Here is an 11,906-nt window from a genome sequence, read left to right as displayed (position 1 = left end):
GAGAGGGAGAGAGCGTGTGCCTGGGGGGGACTGGGAGAGCTGGTGCGGAGAGCTGAGCTGTCTCTGCTCTCAGAAGGGGAGAGTAAGGAACCGTCAGCGAAAGTCCGGTGAAATCCAGAATAAGACACCGGGGAAGAGAGGTACTGTAGAGAGCCGCAGGCTGAAGATAAGTGCGATGATGGGAACTGGGCAGTGAGAGAGAGACCGGAGATCCGGGTCCAGGCCCAGCGAGCGCATCTGCCGGCAGCAAAACGAGGAGGAGTCTGGATGCAGATTTGACAGCCGAACATCGTCCGGAGGAGTCTGAATCTGATCAAGGGTTTGTGGAGGCCGAATGCTCTTGGTGTCGGTTTTACGGATGTGACTGCGTTTACAATTCTCTAAGTCAGACGTGTCTTTAATGCAGAGTTCTGGGGTTCGCAGTGTCGATTCATATTGGCGAGGTTATTACCCTCGACTGTCTAAAACCCAAGGCTGCCATATGGCATCGGCTGCATTTTCACCGACCGGAGTTGTGAGTTCGTAGAGGCCGAATATCTCGATGTATTCAACCAGCAGACGAAATCCGCTTGTTCGCGGCTGAATATAATATGTGCGGTGTTGTTATAATGGATTTAGTTTTAAGATTTGATGCGTCAGTTGTTCAGTAGTACGATTGAAGTTATTCTGCAAGATAGGCAGCTATTGCTGTGAGAAGATTTATCTCAATCCTTGCAGTGATATATGGTTTTACATCTTTGAGTTTATTCTACTTTATGTACCGTTCATGTTCCCCGTTTCTGTAGGGTTTTGTAGTCAACAAATTAGAATTACTCAGGCGAGTGAAGGTAACAACTAGCTAATAACTCACTTGACAATCTCCTTGACTGAGGGATCAGCGTTGACTCGGTCTCGTTGGAATCTTGGCAGGCAATATTTGGTTTCAGGGTTCACAAATGAAAGACTTCCGACGATACAGCTCTCGTCAGCACGAAGTATTAAATGCAATGATGTTCCCAGGCCGAAAAGCAACAACAAAAAAACTGCTGATGGTGTTAATCCGGCTTTAGCGGAGAGGGAACCCGAATTAAAATTTCGGATCAATGATTTTCCATCAGAATTTATAAAGTTAAAAAATGAAAATGCCTTCAAGTTGTAGAGAAGGGAAGAGGTACAGAGCAAAATAAAATAATGTAGAGTCAGAGTGGCGGTCAGTTTGGTCTTGGTTGAGATAGGATGATGAGAATTTATTAATTGCAGTCTGGGTGAGATAAATGAAAATGGGGTGGTGGGGGGGGGTGATCTGGGAAGGGGGACAGAAAATTTGAAATGCAATATGCTGGCGATGTTGAAAACTTGAGATCTGATTAACTCTTCCATCTCCAACAATAAGCACTTTTCTTTTCATTGCATCTTCTTTTCTAGCTGGAGACAATGCAACAGCTGTCCTTTTACCTCTTTGCTTGCTATCATCCACAGACCCTAGCATTGTTTCTCAGTGAAGTGCCAATTAGATACTATTTGTCTACCTTACATTAAAGAATTGGGTCATCACTTTACAGCTTATAATAGGTTTTACTTTAACAAAGTAGGAGGGCAAAAACAAAGGTCAAAGTGGGCATGGCTGACACTGAGCTTTCAGAGCTTTAATTTTCCATACCATTCCCACTTTGACCTGTATCTTTGGTCTCTTACATTGTTATGGAGTCCAGAACCAGGGGTCACAGTTTAAGAATAAGGGGCAGGCCATTTAGAACTGAGATGGGGAAAAACATTTTCATCAAGAGAGTTGTGAATTTGTGGAATTATCTGCCACAGAAGGCAGTGGAGGTTAATTCACTGGATGTTGTCAAGAGAGAGATAGATATGGCTCTTAGGGCTAATGGGATCAAGGGAAATGGGGAGAAAGCAGGAATGGGGTACTGATTTTGGATGATCAGCCATGGTCATATCGATTGGCGGTGTTGGCTCGAAGGGCCAAATGGCTTATTCCTGCATCTATTTTCTATGTTTCTATATTTACTGATGCAAGTTTGAGCAGCTCATCTTCAAACATAGTGTATTACTGCCATGAGGACTTAATTACATTGTTAAATTCAATGTTTGTTCAAAGTAACATTAGCAAATTTGCAGATGATACAAAGCTGGGTGGTAGTGTGAGCTGTGAGGAAGATGCTATGAGGTTGCAGGGTGACTTGGACAGGTTGTGTGAGTGGGCGGATGCATGGCAGATGCAGTTTAATGTGGATAAGTGTGAGGTTATCCACTTTGGTGGTAAGAATAAGAAGGCAGATTATTATCTGAATGGTGTCAAGTTAGGAAAAGGGGACGTTCTACGAGATCTTGGTGTCCTAGTGCATCAGTCACTGAAAGGAAGCATGCAGGTACAGCAGGCAGTGAAGAAAGCCAACGGAATGTTGGCCTTCATAACAAGAGGAGTTGAGTATAGGAGCAAAGAGGTCCTTCTACAGTTGTACAGGGCCCTAGTGAGACCTCACCTGGAGTACTGTGTGCAGTTTTGGTCTCCAAATTTGAGGAAGGATATTCTTGCTATTGAGGGTATGCAGCGTAGGTTTACTAGATTAATTCCCGGAATGGCGGGACTGTCGTATGTTGAAAGACTGGAGCGACTAGGCTTGTATACACTGGAATTTAGAAGAATGAGAGGGGATCTTATCGAAACATATAAGATTATTAAGGGGTTGGACACGTTAGAGGCAGGAAACATGTTCCCAATGTTGGGAGAGTCCAGAACTAGGGGCCACAGTTTAAGAATAAGGGGTAGGCCATTTCGAACGGAGATGAGGAAAAACGTTTTCAGTCAGAGAGTTGTAAATCTGTGGAATTCACTGCCTCAGAAGACAGTGGAGGCCAATTCTCTGAATGCATTCAAGAGAGAGCTAGATAGAGCTCTTAAGGATAGCGGAGTCAGGGGGTATTGGGAGAAGGCAGGAACGGGGTACTGATTGAGAATGATCAGCCATGATCACATTGAATGGTGGTGCTAGCTCGAAGGGCTGATTGGCCTACTCCTGCACCTATTGTCTATTGGTTTGCAGCCTCTCCAGTCAGCATTAGAACTGGCCAGTTATGAAAAGTTATTACCATGTAATTATAGATTTTTTTCTCTCCTCACTGATGCTTTATGCCCAGCATTCTGTTTTTAATCACTGATATCTTGATGGGTGATTTTAATTGACAGGCTTTGTAATTGACACAAGAACACTAATGAATCAGCAAAATTAAACTTTTCCACCAAAAATGACTTAGGTGCTCTAACTATTGAAGACAATTGGAAAAATACCAAATTATATTTAAAAGTTACTTGCCAAGTTTTAATTGATTCTGAGTTTCTAATATCTTGATATCGATGTTGACACAATACACTTTTTTACATTTCACTAGTTAATCAATAAGAAATTATCAGTCCCTGAATGTTTTTGGAGTAACTAACAATTCTTATTGGATTATTCTGTAGGATAGAGCACTCTTCGAGATATGGTTGTAGAGTAAGAACCTTTTTGTGATAAGATTTATTATAAACTTTGCTTTCATCTGTGGCATGTGATGCAATTTTACAATGTTTTTGAAAAGTGCCTGATGCAAAGGGATATTTTGTTTTTGTCTTTTGGTCATACATTTGTGGATTTCTTGAGTGTTTTGGCCACACTCAGACTACTTATTAATCACAAACGAAAGGTGAAGGAACCATTTCTTAAGAATTAAAAGTCTATGAAAGTCTGATCATCCAATGTGGATCTTTTTCCTGTATGTTCATGGGCTAAATTTCAATGCTCTTTTAGCCAAGTATAATGGATGAAACCTAACTCAGTTATATGAACATATAAATTAGGAGCAGGTGTGGGCCACTCAAACCTGTTCTGTTGTCATTAAGGTTGGCTTGATGTTTGAACTCGGCTCTGCATTCCCATTTGTAAATGTTCTCTTCCTTATTTGCTTGTGCCTTAATGAGCCTTGCTTCCACTGTCCTTTGAGGAAGATGATTCCAAAGATTTGCAACTCTGAGAGAATAAAATTTTCTTCCATCTGTCCTAAATGCTTGTTTTCAGCCAGTAATCCCTTTATCCTCTCAGAACAGGAAACATTGTTTATAGACACAAGAAACTGCAGATGCTGGAATCTTGAGCAAAAAAGATTGACCGGAGTAGGGGAAAAGAAGGCTGGAAAATCAAGGCGGGAGCAGGACAAAGCCTGTCCTCTATATCCATATCTCTCCAACTGGCTAGACATTTCACACCACATCTTCGCTCTCTATCACATACCATTTTGTCCCCATTTCATATTTAGCCTTATTTGCTTAATCTATCCATTTTCCAATCAAACCCCTCACATCTTAATTCATCTATCAATTGCTAGGCCTTGTCCCACCCCAACGTCTCTTTTCAAGCTTTCTCCCCTCTTTTCTAATCAGCCTTAAGAAGGGTCCCAACCTAAAACACAGTCTGTCCATTGCCCCCACAGATGCTGCCTGACATGCTCAGTTCCCCCAGCATTTTGCTCAGGAAACATTTCAATAGTTCTTGTATGCAGTGAGTTAATGAGGAAATGGTGCAGAACATGAAGAGCATTTATGGTATGAAATATATTGGGGACAGTAGAAATATTTTTGTTTTTTAGGATTGTGATACCAAGAATCAATGTTCTTGTGTGGTGCAGCACTTTTCAAAAATGCATTTTGCTGATGAGATATGTTTGTATGATTAAAACCAATTTGAAAAGATGGGCTAGTTAAAAGCTTATTTAGAATATCTTTTCAAGTTTGCCCTGTTCCACAGCGAGAATTCACTTGTCATTCCTGGTTATTTCACTAATTCACATTGTTGAACTACTAACTACTGTTGGATAGCAGTCAGCATGGATTTTCATGCTTGACTAATCTTCAGGAATTTTTTGAGGATGTAACTAGGAAAATGGACAAGGGAGAGCCAGTGGATGTAGTGTACCTGGACTTTCAGAAAGCCTTTGATAAGGTCCCACACAGGAGATTAGTGGGCAAAATTAAAGCACATGGTATTGGGGGTAAGGTACTGACATGGATAGAAAATTGGTTGGCAGACAGGAAACAAAGAGTAGGGATTAACGGATCCCTTTCAGAATGGCGTGCAGTGACTAGTGGGGTACCGCAAGGCTAGGTGCTGGGACCGCAGCTATTTAGAATATACATTAATGATTTAAATGAAGGGATTAAAAGTAACATTAGCAAATTTGCAGATGACACAAAGCTGTGCGGCAGTGTGAACTGTGAGGATGATGCTATGAGGATGCAGGGTGACTTGGACATGTTGGGTGAGTGGGCAGATGCTTGCCAGATGCAGTTTAATGTGGATAAATGTGAGGTTATCCACTTTGGTGGCAAGAACAGGAAGGCAGATTATTATCTGAATGGTGTCGTTAGGAAAAGGGGAAGTACAACGAGATCTGGGTGTCCTTGTTCATCAGTCACGGACTGAAAGTAAACATGCAGATACAGCAGGCAGTGAAGAAAGCCCATGGCATGTTGACCTTCATAACAAGAGAAGTTGAGTATAGGAGCAAAGAGTTCCTTGTGTAGTTGTACAGGGCCCTAGTGAGACCATACCTGGAGTATTGTGTGCAGTTTTGGTCTCCAAATTTGAGGAAGGACATTCTTGCTATTGAGGGATTGCAGCGTAGGTTCACGAGGTTAATTCCCGGGATGGCGGGACTGTCATATGTTGAAAGAATGGAGCAACTAGGCTTGTATGCACTGGAATTTAGAAGGATGAGAGGGGATCTTATTGAAACATATAAGATTATTAAGGGATTGGACACGCTAGAGGCAGGAAACATGTTCCCGATGTTGGGCGAAGTCCAGAACCAGGGGCCACAGTTTAAGAATAAGGGGTAGGCCATTTAGAATGGAGATGAGGAAAACTTTTTCACTCGTAGAGTTGTGAATCTGTGGAATTCTCTGCCTCAGAAGGCAATGGAGGCCAATTCTACGGATGCTTTCACGAGAGAGAGTTAGATGGAGCTCTTCAAGATAGTGGAGTCAAGGGATATGGGGAGAAGGCAGGATCAGGGTACTGAGTTTGGATGATCAGCGATGATCACAGTGAATGGCGTTGCTGGTTCGAGGGGCCGAATGGCCTACACCTGCACCTATTGTCTGTCTGTCTATCTATCTAATTGCACCCTGTTGTATAATTGCTTAGAATGGCTTATTAAGTTGTAAAGAATCTAAGTTGTCTGAAGTGTTTCAGATGACACCAAGCTAAAAGAGCAAAATTGGTGAGTCAGATCTGCAAAGGTTAAAAGCAAATCCTTTTTTAGACTAGGATGCCAAAGACTTTATTGCACAAAATGATTTAAAATGTGCTCTGTGGCCTTTGTAATGTTGTACATAGATGGTATTTTTGGGAACTCCTGAAATAATTTATTGTGGATGGTTAATTGGTTATCAATAAAGTAGGCAAATCCTGTGAACAGATACTGTGATATTTAGATGATAGTAAATTCCTGCCCTGTGAAGTAAAATAAAGCAAGTAGAATTTCGATTCAAATCATGTAATTCAGTTGACAGAACCAGTCATGCATTGTTCTCCTTCGTGATCCTTGCTGTTGGCAAAATAACATTGACCCGAAACAATATTTAATAAAGTCAATGCATGAATCTCACTTACACATCAAGTAACATTAATCTAGGCTCCATTTCAAGAATGAAGGACTCTTAAAATCAGGTTATGTTAATGAAAGGAGCTGAAATAATTAGCTATAGGATAAATTTATCACTGCTTTAATTAGGAGAGCCTTTCACTCTGTGTGGCTTATCATTGTTTATGGTCTCCTGGTTCCTTCCACATGTCTAAACATTTTAAGGTGTAATGAACGTAATCTTTTACTGTACAGTACTAAAATATTTCTTCAGTCTTACTCATTTGCCATTTTATTTCTCGATAAATAAAATTTCTAATACTCAAAATTCTATCAAATTCATTTCCCCATTTGTATGTTTGTCAGAATTGTTTCCAGATGCTGAATTTTGATTGTGTAGAGTGCCTAGTCACAGATGTTGCATTAGCCTAGAGGTTTTTAAAGGTTTTTCAGGCTAAGTCTCACTTAAGAATATTAATTTCCCTTGTATTCCTCGGCACCTATTGATTTTGATAATAGCAGTTGCCAAGAAAAGTAAACTTTATTTAAGTAACTTCTCTTTGGTACAGTACTATAACAAAATTCTAGTTGTTTTTAAATCTCTGGAATTCTCTGCCCCAGAAGGCAGTGGAGGCCAATGCACTGGATGTTTTCAAGAGATAGATATAGCTCTTGGGGCAAACAGAATCAAGGGACATGGGGAGAAAGCAGGAATGGGGTACTGACCTTTGATGATTATCATATTGAATGGTGGTGCTGGCTCGAAGGGCCGAATGGCTTACTCTTGCATCTATTTTCTATGTTTTTAAATCCTTTCACACTTCCAGACTCTGTATACCTTTCCAGCTTTGATGTCTTCAAAAATACCTGATCTTTCCCAATCCTGAAACATTAAAATATTTAATTGATCCACTGTCATTAGCTGTGCCCTGCTCTGCCATCTGCCCTGATTGTATTGTGTAGGATTTATGTTTTTTTTAACAGTGCTGTTGTTATGAGTTATTAACGGTATTTTGGAAATGGAAGCTTTGTTGTGACCCGATAATGCAAGTGAAAGGTCAGCCGAGTTAGTTAAAATGCCAACAACCAGATAATTATCAATGTGTAAAACAGCCTTGAGTCTGTTTCAGTTGATTAAACAAAAAAAATATCTTAAAAGCCATTTTTCCAATATATAAATTTACTTATTTTATCTTAGAAAGTAAAATTCTTGGGGAAACTTGCAGTCCCTCATTCTGGAAGATTAAAAAAATTAACTTTGAATTTGTTACATTTTCCATGTTAGGACATCTTAGTGGTCTAGTACTATTGCCATTTTCCCCAATAGCTCTTCATTTTGCAGAATCTAGGATTGTTTTTTTGCATATCTTTTTAAACCTCTGGTGAAAAATGCCTCATGGCCAATAAGGTGAGGAGGTAGACACAAAAATCTGGAGTAACTCAGCGGGTCAAAAACTGCCTGACCCACTGAGTTACTCCAGCTTTTTGTGTCTATCTTCGGTGTAAACAAGGATCTGCAGTTCCTTCCTACACAATGTGAGGCGGTAAATGGAATAGGATTGATTGGAATGCTCTGAGAAGCTAAAGGCCTCTCAACCCACAGGCTAAATTAATCAAATGGATGCTTTCTATGTTGCAAGAAAACATGCAAAATAAAAATATGAATATGTTTTCTGGAAATGTGGTTCCTGTGTAATGCAGGGAACATGGCAACTCAATTGAGAGCGACAATCCCACAAATAGCACTGACATGAAGGATCAAATCAGATTGTTTTTAACCTTTTATTTGATGCATAGTTATTTTGAAGGAGCTGAGAAAACACACTACATTTTTTGGATATGCTTTGTGGATCATTACAGTTGTGGTATAGTTTTCTCTGTGCAAATAGCCAGCGTTAATTTGTATCTAAGGCAGTATAATTAGTGAAAAATTCTACTTAATAAATTAACAAGTATTTTACTATTCTCCATAATTGATTTGCAGTTTCATTTCAGCTTTCAATAGTTAACATTATTAGCTAACATTACGGATTTATTTGTGATTTAGAAAGGAAGAAGACTGAAGTTAAGCTAGCTGTGAATGTGAATAGGATCTTTTGTAATCAATCTGTGGGCTAAACTACGTGCAGTATCTCATAGTTCTCTTGTTTATGCTTGAGTTCAGTGTAATGTGTTTGTTACCAATTGCATAATTAACTGAATATTGCTTAATGCAATTAAGCTTCTGCCCAGTTTCTTAACCCTGTCACTAAGAAATCTTTATTTGTATAATTGTACAAAAAGCCTTAATTTTATAAAGAGCTAAACATAAAATAGCCAGTACATGAAAATATTTTTTTTCACTTGCCACTGTGACTATATTCAATTTTCTGTGGTAAAGTTCAATTTTAGGAATAGTTGATTGAATGAGAATTTTCAGCTTTGCTGTAGTTGTCTGGCATTGCAAAAATATGTGATCTGTGTTCTTTGCAGGTAATTGTTATCTTCAGTAACATGGTGATCATGTACAGGAGCCTGGAAAACCTTTCAGTCCCTGCAATGTCTTCTGTAATAGTTTGGATGTTCTTTCGGCGAGCATGCGTTTCAAAGCTTGGGGACCTGTTGTACATCTGCTTCTGTCTGACCATATTGAGTTCATTTACAAGTAAGTTGCACCCTCTGATCTAATCACATGTGTTTCATTTTATTGCAAGCAGTTTTACAATGAAATCTTAACTTAGTTCAAATTCAAAGTAATTTATTTGTTTTTGATGCACAACTGCTTTCTCATATTTTTCCAGTGTATCAGCCGATGATGAATTGCTTTGATAGCACTTCTGTCCTTGTATATATTGTCAGATGCCAGCAGTTGAATGTTTGATGAAAGAATGTTTGATGAAAGATTGTTGACATTTTAGGGAGAGGTTCTTGAAAAAGTCAATATAAAGTCAACTAAGTAGCATCCTTGTTTTTATTCATAGCAGCAGGTTTTTCATGTCCTACTTTTATCTGTATTTTGTGCTGCTTCCCCACACTATAAGTTCTCTCATTTAAAAAACTACATAGTTGGGATATTCTAGTGATTATGGAAGAATTGTTGACCTGCCTCATTCTTGGCCTGAATGAAAGGACCACAGTTACTTATTGTTTGTAGACAGTGTATCATTGAACTGCTGATCTAAAGCCATCCAAAAGGGATCTGGGTGTGATTGTGCATGAAATATAATATAATAAAGACTAAAATGCCATTTGCCAGGTTGCAGTTTGAAAATGGAGAGGTGTTATTATAATTGTGCGGGGTGGAGAGCATGCACACAAATTTGGTCACCTTATTTGAGAAAGATATACCAGCATTTCAGGCAGTCTAGAAGAGATTCGCAAGGTTTATACCTAGGATAAGAAGAACGGCAAAAAAAGTAACATTGGTATTTTTTGGACTTTAAAAGAGTTCCTTGTAAAACATAGAAGATTGGAAGGAAACATGGCAGTGGAGTTATTGGGATATCTCCACTTTTGGGTTGAGGTTTTCGATAAATAGATTAAAATGGAAGTAAGCTACAATTTACAAATTATTATCTTTTCACAACTTTGAATTCTGTGTGGAAATTATGCAACAGTGTAATGATTACAGAACTTGAATCATCTTACTGATATATTATATCTTTTTTGTTGCCTACTTATGTAGAGTCTGCTGTTGTTGTGACACATTTAACCTATTATTTCTGTACCAGGCAGCTTTTTTATCCTGAGTTTTTAAAGAAGAGAGTAAGAAATAGGAACAGGAGGTGTGCAGATGGCCCTTGGCACCCGTGCTGCCATTTTATAAGGTCATAGCTGGTCTTTACTTCAATTCCACTTTCCTGTCCAATTCCCATATCTGAACATTCGCAAAGATCGATCAATCTTTGAATACACTCAACATCTGAGTATTCAGAGACCATTAGGATAGATAATTCTAAAATCACATCTCTAGAAGAAAGCTTTCTCCTGTCATTTGTCCTAAATGCCACGCATTAGATGCCATGCATCTAATCCTGACACAATGTTTACACTATACTTTATCGTTGACTCTCTAACCAAGGGAAATTGCCTCTGGCCATTTTTATTGTTGTTCTTTTTACTGTTCAAAAACATATATATTGTAATAAAATTATTTCTCTAGAAATTGAGAGCGTTTAACTCTATTTTGCATTGGGACTGCTCTACTGTTCTGGGAATTAATCCAGCTGCCCCTCAGGTAGTGCAACTACATTTTCCGAAACCCAACAGGAGCAAATTTGCGCACTCTATTCCAGGCATGGTCATCAATGGTCTGCAATTTTGAGAAAACATTTCTGCAATTGCATTGCAACCCCTTCACAATAACAAACATACAAGTGCCATTATTCTTACTAATTGTTTATTGTACCAAGGCTAATTTTATGCAATTCACTTATGAGAATGCCTAAACCAACACGAATAGTAAAGTTTAATGTCGAGACAAGGAAAGAAAACCATCTTCCAGACAGTTGTAATTTTAGTATGATCTATTCTAATGGACTCAAAGAGTCACATGCCCACCCCCTGTTCTTATTTCTTATATTCTCTTTAAAACCTTAAACTAGTAAAAGCTTTCTGGTACAGAAATAAAGGAAAGTTAAATGTGTCACAACAGCAGTCTCTATCTACAATAAGTACAAAACTAAACAAGATAAAAGATAGACACAAAGTGCTGGAGTAACTCAGCGGGACAGCAGCATCTCTGGAGAGAAGGAATGGTTGACGTTTCTTCAGACTGATGTCAGGGGAGTGAGTGGGACAGAGATAGAATGTAGTCAGAGACAGTAAGACTGGTGGGAGAACTGGGAAGGGGAGGGGATGGAGAGAGAGAGGGAAAGCAAGGGCTATTTGAAGTTAGAGAAGTCAATGTTCATACCGCTGGGGTGTAAGCCACCCAAGCGAAATATGAGATGTTGTTCCTCCAATTTGCGCTGGACCTCACTTTGACAATGGAGGAGGCCCAGGACAGAAAGGTCAGCTTGGGAATGGGAGGGGGAGTTAAAGTGTTGAGCGACCGGGAGATCAGGTAGGTTTAGGGGGACTGAGCGGAGGTGGTCAGCGAAATGACCACCAAGCCTGCGCTTGGTCTCGCCGATGTACAGGAATTGACACCTGGAACAGCGGATGCAGTAGATGAGGTTGGAGGAGGTGCTGCCTCACCCCGAAAGACTGTTGGGGTCCTTGGATGGAGTCAAGGGTGGAGGTAAAGGGACAGGTGTTGCACCTTCTCCGGTTGCAGGGAAAAGTACCTGGGGAGGGGGTGGTTTGGGTGGGAA

General features: G+C 39.7%; 1 protein-coding gene across 3 annotated transcripts in view; it reads left to right on the top strand.

The window, feature by feature from the left end:
• The first annotated feature begins 6 nt into the window (after nt 1-6).
• Nucleotides 7-11,906, top strand: part of LOC144606651 (dyslexia-associated protein KIAA0319-like protein) — a 79,189-nt gene continuing 67,289 nt past the window's right edge. For 2 of the 3 annotated variants that reach the window (XR_013548968.1, XM_078422939.1), the window contains exons 1-2: nt 7-319; nt 9,085-9,256. Coding sequence is in view for 1 of the 3 variants with exons in the window: in XM_078422939.1 (XP_078279065.1) it covers nt 9,106-9,256 (151 nt within the window). In the remaining 2 variants the exon portion in view is untranslated. The remainder of the gene's footprint in view (nt 320-9,084; nt 9,257-11,906) is intronic. The other variant, XM_078422940.1, reaches the window with a different exon arrangement.

Source organism: Rhinoraja longicauda, chromosome 27, assembly GCF_053455715.1.
Source record: "Rhinoraja longicauda isolate Sanriku21f chromosome 27, sRhiLon1.1, whole genome shotgun sequence".
Classification (NCBI taxonomy): domain Eukaryota; kingdom Metazoa; phylum Chordata; class Chondrichthyes; order Rajiformes; family Arhynchobatidae; genus Rhinoraja; species Rhinoraja longicauda.
This window is presented reverse-complemented; position numbering and strand designations above follow the sequence as displayed.